The sequence below is a fragment of the Carassius carassius genome, chromosome 29 (genome assembly GCF_963082965.1).
Source record: "Carassius carassius chromosome 29, fCarCar2.1, whole genome shotgun sequence".
Taxonomy (NCBI): Eukaryota; Metazoa; Chordata; class Actinopteri; order Cypriniformes; family Cyprinidae; genus Carassius; species Carassius carassius.
Genome location: NC_081783.1, coordinates 927727 through 942262, shown reverse-complemented (window position 1 = coordinate 942262; position 14536 = coordinate 927727). Strand labels below are relative to the sequence as shown.

The window sequence follows — 14536 nt, the reverse complement described above, 5'->3', positions numbered from 1 at the left end:
AACTGAATCTGAATTAAAGAGGCAAACACAATGCAGTATTTCAATTTGAATTAAATTCAAGGAAAGATAATAAAATTTAAATGGATTTCTCTTAACTGTTAATTCCTCTTCCTGTAATTCAAATGATAATTAAAAATTCATGTTAATTAAAATCAGAATTCAGACTTGCAAGATGACAGATCTTTTTGCACAATACTGTTGGTCTTAGTGAAGCTAATGGAGGTTAAAGTCAAAAGATTACACGACACATCATGCCATCTATACATTATTCAGTGCTCTACTGGGTCACACCTGTTTATTCACACACACACACACACTAATAGTCTCCCCTCGTCTCCCAGCAGCACAATCAAGAGATGCTTAAAAGCATCAGGAAGCTTAAACACACCCACCTTTGTGTCTCAGGCTTTCTAACAGACTGTATGTGTGTGTGTGTGTGTGTGTGTGTGTGTGTGTGTGTGTGTGTGTGTGTCTACAGGAAGTTCCAGTAACTAAGTTCTGCTGCATGAGACTATAATTCGCCGACAGTAGAGACGTGTCCTCAGATAAACTCTGAACACATGCTCACACACAGACCTCAAGAAATCCTTGCAATGCATCCAAAACACTGCCACAGCAAGCACACACACACACACACACACACACACACACACACACACATCTGACCGTTACTGCTGACAGCTTTACTGATTACTGAATTCGTTTCTCTCCATCCGTCAATGAAGACCAGAGCTTTGCAGATGAGCAAATAGAGATGTTTTTGTCAATGTTGTTTAACTCTATGGCTGTTTAAGAAAAGAAAAAAGTGAAATAAATGTATATTAATTTAATGAAATCATTGGGAATAAACCATGTTATCAGCCTTTAATCAGTGTTATTTTAGAATAATTTATATACTATTCATATTTTTTATTTTTCGGTTTAATTTTGATTTGTAGTGATTTCTGTGCTTTTGTCATTTGTATAAATGTTTTGTTCTTCGTTCTATATATTACTATTTAGGTTCATAGATATTTGTTTCACTTATTTCAGTTCCAGCAATATTTTAGTATTATTGAGATACTGTTATTGTTTTGATTAATATTTTGAATTAGTATTTTATCTTTATGTTTTGTTTTCATTTAAATTTTAGTTAAAGGTTTTGTAATTTTGTTGTGTATTCTTATAACCTATTAGTTTTTTTATGTCTAGTTTTTATACATTTTTTTAACTTAGTTTCAGTTAGTGCATCAATTAGTAATTAATAAATAAAAATAAACTAATAATAATAAATAAAATAAATCCCAAAACATATATAACTATAAAAATAAAACAATTGTATTTGTTACTATATTTTATTTCAGTAAAAATGTATTTTATTTCAAGTATCAGATTGCATAGTTAAACATTTATTGATTTTTTTTCTTTTTTCAGCTAACAGAGATAATTTATCTTAAGATAACCATCCAGACAGACAACAGGGACTGAAAAAGATCCTGCTCTGCAGTAAATCTGAATGGATGCAGGGCGAGAGGTTTTTGTAGCGGTTTGTTACGTGGCTCAGCATCACGTAGCCTATAAATCTGTTGGGTCAGCGTAACAGGAAACATTTCGACATGACTCGGCTAAAAGTTTGAGGTTTGAGCTGCAGCCCCTCAAACCTACGGCTGCCACGTGCAGCTCAGGACACGGCTGTGTAATTACGGCGCTCACCGCAGGACAAACGACGGAAAGACTGAGGAGAGCTGGAGTAATCCCAGAGTCTGCTGCTGCTCGACAGATTCCTCAAGAGCTGTATGCTTTCTACAAACCCTTAAAGAAACATTCAAACATTCTGTCATCATTTACTAAGAATAAATATTTCGAGAGAAATTACTATTTAATGAAAGTCAGTGGGGTCCAGTATTTTTGGGATCTCAGTGTTCTTCAAAATATCATACAGGTCTGAAATGAGATGAATGTAAGTAAGTGATGATGACAGAATGATCATACTTTAGCTCAAAACCCTGTAAATAAGTAGCTTTTGCCTAGATCATTTGTGACACTGCAGCACAAAAGCAGTCTTAAGTCTCTTAAGGGGTATATTTGTAGCAATAGACAACAATACATCGTATGGGTCAAAAATTATCAATTTTTATATTATGGCAAAAATCATCAGGATATTAAGTAAAGATCATGTTCCATGAAGATATTTTGTAAATTTCCTACCGTAAAATCAAAACATAATTTTTGATTAGTGATATGCATTGCCAAGAACTTAATTTGAACATTTTTAAAGGTGATTTTCTCAAAATTTAGATATTTCTTTTCTCCCTCAGATTCCAGATTTTCAAATAGTTGCATCTCAGCCAAAATTTGTCCTCCGAGCAAACCACACATCAATGGAGAGATCATTTATTCAGCTTTCAGATGATGTTAAATCTCAATTAAAAAAAAAAGAAAAAAAGACCCTTATGACTGGTTTTGTTGTCCAGGGTCACATTTTTTGAGAACGACTTAATTTATTATTTGTGTGCTGTGAACTGAACAAGAACACGCCTAGCATCCAACGTCCAAACGTCCAAATATTGTCCCAGTTTCCAACCCTCCAATAGTTCAGAAAAAGCACTATACAAGTACTTAGTATGAGTCTTGTGCTTTATTCCAAGTATTATAGATCTTACAGTTTTCTGTCAGAAAGATAAAAAGAGTTATTCATTGAAAATCGAACCTGATGATGCAGACATGTCAGCAGGTTTGACGTCGACTGTCAAACAACGCTTGTTCTTTGGTGATGTCAAACCTGGCCTGGTTTTGGCCTTTTGAGAGCTATACTGCCTACACAAAGCTATTTAAAGCAAAGCAATTTTTTAGAAAACCACTGTCCCCTTCTTTTTCAATGCATGAACGAAAATCTTAGACATTGTGCAATGTAAATAAAAAATCCATAATACCATAACGTGCACAAATTCTGAAACATATTTCCAGTGACAGTCAGTGCTCTCAGTTTTTGTTTGGATGCATGTCTGATTGTCACACTTTACCTAGTGGCATGAAGAACTGGACGCAGAATCAGCTTTTCTCCGTCTTATCATCCGGACTCTGAAAACACAAGATAATTCATGTGTGAAAGCTGTCAGATATCACTGGCTCCTTTCTGTGAGAGATCCAGTCTTCAGATACAGGGTAAAAACATCAACACAAAGCATTTTTGTCGTGGTGTCTAAAGGCTGTGCTGAATCAGGACACTGAGTCCATATCCAAATACTGAATAACTTACAGAGAACTTGGAAAATGATTTTTAGGCAAGACACTACAGGTGAATAGGATGACGATTTAACTACTGGACAGCATCATACTCTCCTCACCTGATTTGCATTACACATTTTCTGAAATGTTATGTTTAAATATGCAAACCAGGCATTAAAGCTGCACTAATTTGCATACATTTGCATACAAGTCGAGGTGATAGTTCTTGTTTGATTTTATTTGAGTTAAAGGTTTTTACAGAGGGATTCTGGATTTCTCTTTTTATCACTCCATTAATTCAGAAAACACTGTCAACAGACAGACAAATAAAAATAAGTGTTAATGATATATGAACAAACCCTTCTATAATAACCTTCAGATTATAGTCTGCTGAATTGGAGAAACACACTTCTGAAATCTACAGATGCAAACAGAATAAGTGAAATAAAACAAACACTTTTTTGGACGTTTTGTTTCCACTAGTCTGAAACAACCAATGTTATTGAAGCTAAATAAGGCAAAAACTCAAAACTGGCCAGTGCATGAAAAATCAGTGGGCTTGCCTGTATTGTCTTGCCTTAATCTGAAGTAGATTTGATATTTGTAAAGACAGCATGCATGCTCCTCACCTGCTAAAATCTCTGTCTCAGGGTGTTTCCATGCTGCTGGAGTCCCTTCTTCAGTGCAAGTTTGTGGGTTTTGTTAAATCAGTAAGAGCAACAACAATAGTCACCACAAATGAAGAAGAAACACTTAATGAATTGCTTTGGCAGAAAAGCAGATATGTTTATTAAGCACTTTAATGTCAGAAAACTCAGCTCAATATAATACAGGAAATTAAATTTCAAAATGTGAAAGTTTTCAATGTACACTGTCAGCTATTTACAATCAAACTTCTCTTGCAATGAACTCCATGCTTGCAGAAAAAAAAAAGTAAAACAGTACTTCAGTAAAACAGATGGCTTGAGATTTCTGAATACTGTCCAGGGTTCATCTTCATCTTAAAAGGCTCGTTCTCGGTCTGTCCTTATACAAGGCTTAGTAAAGTGCCTTTCTGTAATTCTACAGAGAACAAGCTTTCTGGTGCAGTTAAACCCAATATGGTCTTCCTGAGAGTCTCCTCTCATAGCAGACAGATGTCTGAAATCCACTCGACACCCGCCCCGTTCTCCCTCCCCCATAGAGACATGAGATCCAGCTTCACAAGACCGTGGGCTTTTTTGTGTTTTAGCTTTGGCTTGAGGAGTATAGATTTCAAACCCTGTCCTGAAATCCAAATATTACTGCGGTTTGCTGCTTGACATGAGTAAAAAGCACAATGACCTTTCGCTGACCTTATCATCAGAAGTCCCTGACGTCGCCTGACGCTTTCTCACCGCTGTGCAAACTAGGACGCCTTCAGTCTCTGCGAACTCTGCATTTAGCACCAAACTCTGTAGTTAACAATACACCGCCATTTGTTTAAATATGCATTTATGAAAATAAAGGAAACACAAACAAATAAAAGACAGGTCCCACAGGGACTAAATAATGAAGTACGTTAAAGCCAGAGTTACTCTTCTTTAAGGGCATCAATAATGCTACAAACATAATTAAATGAGTTAAAATGCCAGAGTAAGAGATTTGCGGTCGAATAATAATAAAAAATATATAACAGGCAAAGCCAAAACATAGCACCATGATTTAAGCAAATACAGCATACACAGAAGCGGCTTTTACTCTGAAATAAATATGTGCGAAGAGTAAACTTAAGACTGGTTTTGTGATCTTATGAGTGCACCGAAGGACTAATGGAGACTTTAAGAGATTTAAAGATGTGAATACAACAGAGAGTTTGTGATATCTGTCAAAGAAACCAACGTACTCCAGTGGCACATTGCTGTCAGTTGCACTTATGCAGGTCAAGATAAAACAAACAGAAACATGTAAATTTATTTTTTAAAATAAACTCTGAGAAGCAAACAAACAAAGCATTAAAAGGCCAAAAAAGGAAGAAAGTGCAGCCACTGCCTATTAAATATTAATGCATTAAATAAAAGCGTCTGTGTGCATCATGGTCACCACAAGAAGGCTGGAGCATCGACAGGCACGTATGAGTTTGCATCACCGTTGGTTGATAATCCCTCTTCGGTTTCTCTCACGTTCCTTTTCTTCTTGAGACCTTCCACAGAGAAGTGTGGAAAATGGTTTCAGTTCTTTTGCAGATGAAAGCATTCACTTTGTCTCTTTCTGAAGGATGAATTGGGACATCTGAAACTGCATCAAAACTACTTGGGTCAGTTTTGAAAAGTTACTGATATTCTTACAACATGTTCTTAAACATTTCAGACCAAGTACCACCTTTGATCGAATCAGGGTGTCTAAGCACTACCCAGTCGCCAAGTTTCTTCGAAAACCAACATATTTAACCACATTTTGATTATTATTCCTGTTGTTTAGATAAATCGTGCTGCTGTTTGCAGTAGAAGAGCATCAAAAAAACGTACATATCACAATAGTAGCATTTAGCTACTACATATATCACGTACCATACTTTGAGAACCACTGACGTAAGGTTTTTTTTTTTAAGACAAAGGTAGGGCTGCAACTAACGATTATTTTGATAATCGATTAATCTGGCGATTATTTTTACGATTAATCGATTAATCGGTTTATGTACTTATATTTTAGTTTTTTCCATTTTTCCCCCAAAGTAAATTATTAATAAAGGGTCTTTATCATTCAGCATAGATTTTTAAGAGATTTTAATAATTTTGCATTGTCATATCCTCATCACAAATATACCTGAAGTTGTTTTATTGTGTTAGTAATCCTTTGTTGAACTCTTCTGCAATCAGAACACTGACCCATACTCTAGCAAATTTCACAAGGAGATTTCAAATAATGTTTTCACCATGTCAGTCCTTAGAGCTCCTAAAGTAGTTTAACATCCCGGACAAAGCTTATTAAGGAATCTTTCAGAACATATTTTCACGAAGAATAAGGATAAAACAGAATAAAATTGCAGTGCATTGTATTTTATTATTTACTGGGAAACAGCTTTATAGCTTATGCTGTGAAATTGTAAACAATCCTTCGAATAAAGTGCCAATGGCATGAAACCTGAATGGAACTCACAATTTAAAGTAAAATCCATCAGAAGGTTGTCCAGAAAAAACGGACACACAAAAAACCTGCTGTGTGAAAAAGAGCAGTGAATACTTAGGAAAAAAAAGTGCATTTCAAATATCTTTAAACATTTACCTCTCTTATTCAGTCATAATTAGGCTGCACGACTGAATTTTGAACTGGTAAACGACAAACTGATCACAGAACATGTTTGTAAAGCTTTAAATGTTAACTGTTAAAAAGCAATGTTATCAGCTTTTACAACTAAAAATTTGCAAACAACATTGTACTGGAGAATCTGCACAAATAAAAGGCTTAGGGGCCGTTCACATATCGCGCCTAAAACGCTAGGCGCACCCATAGACTGTGCGCACCGCTTTCTCCTCCTTTCCCAAGCGCTCGGGAAGAAGCGCCCCTGAGGCGTCTGCCTTTGATAAGCAACCATGACGTGCTCTCTCCTTGAAGACGCGGAAATTTCAGCAAAGGATAAATGGATTTGCAGCTCTAAAAATCGCTTGCAGTAGCTCTGCTACTAAATTTATTTCAAAATGGGAATCCATATACAGCTATGATCAGCTGTTCCTTCATCTTGGCTGAGCTTTTAACGTTGTTACGGGAAAGGATGAAGCTGATTATTTAGTTCTTGTCACATGACCCGCGGTGCGCTTGCTGCATTCTGAAAAGTTCAAATGTTTTTAACTCGATGCGGTGTGCACGCGCCTGGAAAAACGGGTGCGTCGCGACCGCGTCGCTTCCATTATGAGCGCGCATACTGCGCGCCTACATTGGAAATAATGAACATGAGCGCGCAAAAGACGCGATATGTGAACGGTCCCTTAAACAGTTCAGTAGTGCAGAGTTTACAGGTTAATCTTCTTTTTTGAAGGCTCAAAATAAAGTACTCCCACATCCTGCTGAATGCTGCAGAGACGCCGTTCGGGAAGCACGTGACATAAAACGAGGCCAGCTATTGGCTATTCGCTACTTCTCCTGTTGTACTGGCTGAGTAAAACCTCCGGTGGCTCATTACTGCCACACTTTGGTCACCGCAGATCTGAAATATGCACGAAATAAGCCGCTTACGGCAAATAAATTATTTAGCAACGAATCGATGACTAAATTAGTTGACAACTATTTTAATAATCGATTTTAATCGATTAAATCGATTCGTTGTTTCAGCTCTAGACAAAGGCTTTATATTCTAAAACACACACACACGTATACATATATGACTATATATAAACACTACAAAACTAACAGCTTTATGTAATAATACACTGTAAATATACATGACAATCTGATTATATTGTGAATGGAAGTTTAAAAAAAAAACGTGATTTCAGCCACAAAATAATCTTTAAATGTCATATACTCACCAGTTATAACGGTGTCTCTTTTTTGCAGTTTAACCCAGAGTCTGATCCTTCAATTTGGAGCTGTAGAGCTTGTTTCAGGCTTAATTCGGTCTCCCCTATTGGGTAATTGTCCAGAAGGTCCTGGTGGCCCCTGTTGGTAACAGTTCTGGGGACTGAAACTCTCCCAAGAAAAACCTGGTTTCTCTGTAGGTGGTAGTTGGGGTTGGTCATAATACCATTCCTCTTCTTCTCTGCACAGCTCTGGGGCTCAATGTAGAACTTCTCCTGCGATTGGACAGAATCCAGAGTGCAAGATCTTCCCATCTTACATTGAAGATCTTTAACTGCAATGCTGGACACTGGCTTACTGAGCAGAAGCTTTTTATCAAACTGAGTCAGTTTGTACTCAAGAACCTGGTTCTGTGAATAGGAGTCATTTTTGCTCTTCTTCTTCTCACCAGATGTTCCTTTGTTTGAACAGTTTTGGCCATTCTTAGACGCTTTGGTGGACTTGAGGCCTGGCTTCAGCTGGCTCCAATCATACTCGCTGGTTGGAGAGCCAGGCTGGGTGCCGATGGACCTGGTGGTGGAGGAGGGAGAAGCGATTGATTGACGACTGCGACTGCGAGGCAGTGAATGTTGCTGGATCTGTTCAATAAAAGAAAGGGCATGGACACTGTCAATGGGGACAGTTTGGGCAGTCGCAGTAGATGAGGTGGTCCTCAAGGAAGAGTTCTTTGAACTTTTGAGTGAGTTATTGGAGAGGGAGGACTTCTGCCGATCCACTGTTGAGTCTGGAGACTCAGACGGTGAGCTGAAAGCATGAACAGGTCCATTGGATTGTCCTCGCCCTGCTGAATGCACATCGCCAGCTCCTGTGCTTCCAGAGCTGCTGGACTTTATAGTAAGTGACTGTACTTTACCAGCAACCGAAGCAGGTGTTTGCTGCTCCATGGTGTGAACAGGAGACGGGTTGCAGCCATTGATACTCGTGGCACCATATTTCTCCAAGAGTTTTATTATAGGGGTGTGACCACCCTTGGCTGCCACTCTCATGGCAGTGCGTCCAAACTGATCAGCGTGGTTCGGATCTGCACCATGCTCTAGAAGAGACTGAACCACATCAATGTGCCCCTCTTGAGCGGCGATACCCAGAGCTGTAGCACCCTGGTTGCATGTGTGGTCTACAATGGTGCCATTGTCAATCAAGATTTTAACAATCTTTATGTGACCCTGCCAAGCTGCCGACTGGAGGGCAGAGCGTTTCTCATTATCACACGAGTTCACATCCGCATGGAAGTTGATTAGTAACCTGACCATCTCAACATGTCCTTGCCAACATGACACATGCAAGGCAGTTCTTCCTTCCAAATCACTGGCCTCAACATTGGCTCTGTTTTCGAGGAAGTACTCCGCCATGGCTAGCTGATTCTCAAGTGCCAGGATGTAAAGAGTTGGGCGACCGTCTGCATCTTTGAAGTCAATTTCCGCCCCGTGGCTCAACAACAACTCCACAATGTCTCTGTGTCCTTCTAGTGCTGAAACTCGAAGAGCATTTCTCCCATCGTACCCTCGCTGGTCAATACATGACTTGTTCTCCAGCAAGATGTGCACACAGTCGTAATGACCCTCTTGAGCAGACAGAATCAAGGGGATACGTCCATCATTGTCAACCTCTGTGCAGCGGGCACCTTGTTCAATAAGAGCATCACAAACTTGTCTGTGTCCCTCAAAAGCAGCCATGTGCAGTGGCGTCCAGCCTGCATCATCTCTGTGGTTTTCATCAAGTCCTCTGTCCAGCAGAGTTCGAACGACTTCCACGTTCCCCTGTGCGGATGCAATGCTCAGCACAGTCCTGCCTTCACTGTCGATACTGTCCACTGCCGCACCCCAGAAAAGCAAAGTGTTGACAACTGAAGCGTGTCCCATAGATGCTGCAGCAAGCAGTGGAGTTCTCCCATTATTATCAGTGTGATCAACATCCGCTCCTCCTTCTAGAAGAAGATCAACCACATCCACATGGCCTTCGTAGGCAGCCACTAGAAGCGGGGTCATGCTGTCTTTGTCACAGTGGTCCACCTCGGCTCCACGGTCAATCAGCAGGCTCACGACGGCACCGTGGCCTTTGCTGGCAGGCACACAAAGAGCAGCAACAGAGAGTGCCGTCCTGCCATCCACATCCTCATGGTTGACCTCAGCTCCATGATCCAACAGATGCTCCACAATTTCTCTGTGGCCCATGTATGCTGCAGCAATCAATGCAGTCCGTCCTTCATTATCCGCCTTGTTGACTTCGGCTCCATGCTGAAGAAGGTTGAGGACAATATCTTCATGACCTCCCCAAGCGGCAGCTCTCAGGGCAGTCCTACTGTCCGCATCTGCACAGTCCACTTTAGCACCTGCATACAGGAGCGCAGACACAACTTCCGAGTGACCTCCCCAGGCTGCAGACCTAAGGGCGGTCCAGCCGTCATGGTCCGTGTGATTGATATTAGCATCACACCCAATGAGACAGTTGACCACCTTAGTGTGGCCTTGTCTAGCTGCCAGAGTAAGTGCTGTCTGTCCATGGCTGTCCTCCAACTCCATGTTGGCTCTTCTGCATATAAGAAGGTTCACAACGTCCAGATTTCCACTGTAGGCAGCATTGGCTAAAAGAGTTCTCCCGTTGGAGTCAGTTTGATTAACAGAAGCGCCATTATCTAGCAGAGTTCGAATAGAGTCCTCACGTTCCAAGGCCTGTTGCAAAATGCAGGAAGCATGGTCATCTTCATTGCTGACGTGTGCCCCAGCTTTGACTAGTAGTTGGAGTACCTCCTGTTCTTTTGGGATTGAAGTGGACAGAGAGTCTTTAGCAGGGGTTCCATTCCACACCATCCAAAGGGCGAGATTAAAGGGCTCAATCTGCAGGTTCGAGTTGATCAGGTGATAGGCAAACTCCTGCACCTCCAGAGGTTTAAGCTGTTTTGCTCTGCAAGTGTAACTCATGGCCATCATTCGATGTCCTTCTGCTGCATTGCAAAGGTATTTCTGTGTGCAGTGTTTAACATCCAGGAGCCATTCAGCAAAGCTGTAGTGAAATAAGATCTTAGAACTGCCAAGTCCATCAATTAGCAACTTGGAGAGAATGTCCATCTTCTTCTGAAAATCCTCCATTGTCAAAGCCATGTTTTTAGTCCAGACTGCATGATAGAGCTCCCTGACAGTCAACGACCTGCAGGCAGCCAGAATCACATTAAGGATGGGCTGGACTTTGGCGAACTGCTTCCTGACAAACAGTCTCTGGCAGAGCCAAAGGTAGAGTCCATTCAGTGTCCCCGGGATGTCTCGGATTTCTCGCAGCATGATGAAGTTCTCAACCACTCCGTCAAGAACTCGTTCAAGGTACAGGAAGCAGCCGCTGCTTTTGATGTGAAGCTGGTTCAGCATCTCTGCTGTCTCCTTGGTAAGGTGTTGTCGCAGGGCTTCCTCCTGGTCTAGGCGGTGGAGGATGTATTGCTGCACATCTTTTACGATGTAAGCCTTTCGTAAGTCATCTAGGCTGATCTTTCTGAATCCTAAAAGAAGGACAGAGACAAAAGGTGATCAGTTTGGCCTGAAGTCTGTACAGAAGATTGCTAGCGTCACATTTGGTCACACTGAGGTTTTTCTATTAAGAAACAAAGAGACAAAAAATGTGTGTCTCCCTCAATTGTGTAAAGCTCAAAATGTGCTTTTTCTAAAGAACAGTGGCAGCTTCTCTACTCAAGACAGGACCATTTATGTTCATTCAGTTGTTCTTTTGCTTTGTGGAATGTATCTGTTATGTGAAACCGCTTCATCAAGCCAAAACTAAATAAAAAACAAAATGTATTATTTTTAAATGTTAAACATCTTACAGATGCCACATGAGGAATGTAAACTTATGCACTCAACTGTATCAGCCGCATTGCAAACACACACACACACACATCTTCATGCACAATATACAAAACTCAAGACCAGCAGTGACAGATAAAGGCAGTTTTCCTGCAGAAAGGATGATTGGAATTTGCTTTGTTTTCTCTGGAAAATAAAACAAGACTTGTAATGATTCCTGTGGCAGAACTAGGTCACATCTGCAACTTCACAACGTATGAAGCACACTTGAGAGTTTCACATAAACTGTAAAAAGACTTTTTCAAAATAAAACAAGGCTGAACCAAGGGTTTTACAAACAAGTACTCATGCCAACAGATGTCAAGGCATTCTGCTTCAGATAAGTGTAAATTCCATAGTTTTTCGGGATCGGCATGCATGTTTAACAGTGGCCCAAAGGGCATATCAAGCATTTTAAGCACAGATTTTATTTACAGTTCTCATGGACTCAAGACGCGCCGAGGTCAAAGGAAAGGAAAAAACGAACTCCTCTGTAATGATAAAACCTTTCTAATCATCGGGAAGAAGGAGGCGGTAACCGGCGGACAATCAAAATGAAACTTTAATAATCAAAATAAACACAAAACAGCGCATCAGCCCCTCGCAGATGACTGATGCGCACAAATAAAAACCTAAACAAAGTAAAGCCCAGGCCTGGTCCTCTCTCGTCCTTCACTGTCGTCGCTCCTGTTTTAAATCCTTCCATCTCCTCCGTGGGACTCAAGACCGGTGCGTCGAACAGGTGTCGTTCATCTCCAATCACTCCACCGGCCTCGCTCGTTCCCACGTCCCTCGGCCCCGTCCCACTCGTCACATCCTCTAAGGTCGTTCACATATGTCTCAATCTGTCTGTAGCCCCACTGGTGGAAGAGCAGCAAAACATTCCTTTTCCATATAATTGAATTGGTCACTAACTCACACAGTCTATATGAGTCCGATTTCTATGGGAAAGAAGATAAAAATAGGCCGCCTTCCTCTCTTAAATGAGCGTTTACAACAATCCCAAGTAAATACAATACTCTTTTTCAAGCCAAACCCCAGAAAAGTGTTTCAATCCTTCAGAAAGGCAAACCAGCAACACAAAAACAGAATACAGATTACATATTTCCTGGCTGAGTTTAAAAAGTTCACAAAACCGCTTTGACTGAGATTATATAACGTCCATCTTTCTGAAAGGGTTCAGGAGTTATTTTCTTTGTCTTTGGTGCTGAAGGCCCGAGGCTGCCATCAACTGCTGAGGTTTCCCAAATAAAACCAGTGTGAAATCTAAACCGGGGCATGAATGACAACAGAGGCACACCTGTGGACAATCATCCCACCTTCATGCCATCTTTTTTCCTCTAATCTGTCATACCGTTGGCCTTTAATATCCAGTTATAGAGTTCATTAAAGCCCACCCACATTTCAGCTATGGTGGTTCTGGAAGTAATTTTCCCATATGGATTTTTAAAAAGTCTTTGTTAAAGCATTATAAGCCATGAACCAAGCCAACCAGCTAAGATAACAATCATAACATTACAAACTTTGATTTGAAGTAAATGCAAATCGAACAATAAGATAAACGTGTGATCAATAAGAACAAGGCTTTAGTGAGGGAAGTACTACAATCTCAAGAAGCATTCAAATTACATTCATCAAATTAAAAACTAAAATATTAATGTTGTTGGTTATGTCTATACAAACAATGTTCATTGCAAAAAAAATGCATATTTCTAAATATAAGTTAGTATTTTGAGAATCTTTATGTGACTCGAATTTTGCAGTGCATCATGGGAGTGGGAGGAGCTTCACAAGACTGGGTAGAGCTGAATATGTATTCTGGCGCAATCTGCTCACTGCAATTCTAGAGGAATTTTCTCTACAGCATCATGGGTAATGTAGTTTCAACAATAAATTCTGCTATTAAACACGGTTCCTTAAAAAATAAGTTGAATTAATGTGAACAGAAAGGTTCAACAAAAGCACATTAGATTAAAATCCTCTATTAACACATCTGTCTTTGCAGATTTATCTGTAAGTGTTAAAAAAATCAATCTCTCTGGAGAAACCAAATGACATTTTTTACTTCCAAAACCTGACTGTTGCGCTCTTTCATAACATTTCGCTCCAGTTCACCATAAAAACCTTTAAATGAAGTCAGAATGGCCACTAGCATGTAGTGTAGTTTACAGCCCATGTTCTCTCTTTGAGTCCTGGTGCGTCTAAGGCTTGTTTTCATTAGTGAACTAACTGACCCAGACCTTCACCCTGCCTTCAAAACACACAACAGTCTCCAAGCCTTCAGCCTGTGTGTGACTCCGGATGAAGGAAATAGAAAGGCTTAAAGAGGAAGGGGCCTTGCTGGGGGACTAAAAGTGGGGCAAAGGAACAGATGACCCAAATATATTATTTGGCCGGCGGGTCCAGCACGTAACAAACTCATCTGTTTAAGTGGGTTGAAGGGATGTTGGGTTTGGAAAGCCGCCACTGGTTAAAAAATTTACCGGGTTTAGATTACAGATGACAAAATACTGTCTAGTAAATACTGGAGGCATTTCAAGCGTTCATCTTTTTAGTCTTCTAAAATAACCTGGAGCCATCTAAACCTCTTCCATTGTTTTCAGTATCCTCACAAACACATGTACTTTCGAGGAAACCCTAAGAGGACGCCGGTGCCCTATCTGACCCTGTTTTCATGTTTCTAATGAAGAAAACACATCATATGATTAATATGCTTTATATTTTTTAAATATGCTACATGGGGTTGGATCTGATTAAATTCTGGGAGCCATGATGAAATTTTAAAACAATCAAAAATGTTTGTTTTATTATTATTGAATGAGTAAACTCTGAACATCATATTCACTGAATGATGAATGTTATAAATCAGATACAATATTAACTATTCTTAAATGATACTCAATTATAATTATCATTTATTAAAAATAAATTAAAATAATTGTACGTTAGGAATTATAATATAGCTTTAA

At 39.9% G+C, this 14536-nt stretch overlaps 1 protein-coding gene across 5 annotated transcripts in view; it reads right to left on the bottom strand.

Moving 5' to 3' along the window:
• Nucleotides 1–14536, bottom strand: part of LOC132109357 (ankyrin repeat domain-containing protein 50-like) — a 164480-nt gene that overhangs the window by 134995 nt on the left and 14949 nt on the right. The window contains exons 4-6 of one of the 5 annotated variants that reach the window (XR_009424488.1): nt 7692–11227; nt 4542–5457; nt 3969–4473 (exon numbers count right to left, since the gene is read on the bottom strand). Coding sequence is in view for 3 of the 5 variants with exons in the window: in XM_059515379.1 (XP_059371362.1) it covers nt 7695–11227 (3533 nt within the window). In the remaining 2 variants the exon portion in view is untranslated. Of the gene's footprint in view, nt 1–3968; nt 5475–7691; nt 11228–14536 lie in introns of those variants that run through there. The other 4 variants (XR_009424487.1, XM_059515378.1, XM_059515377.1 and 1 more) reach the window with 4 other exon arrangements.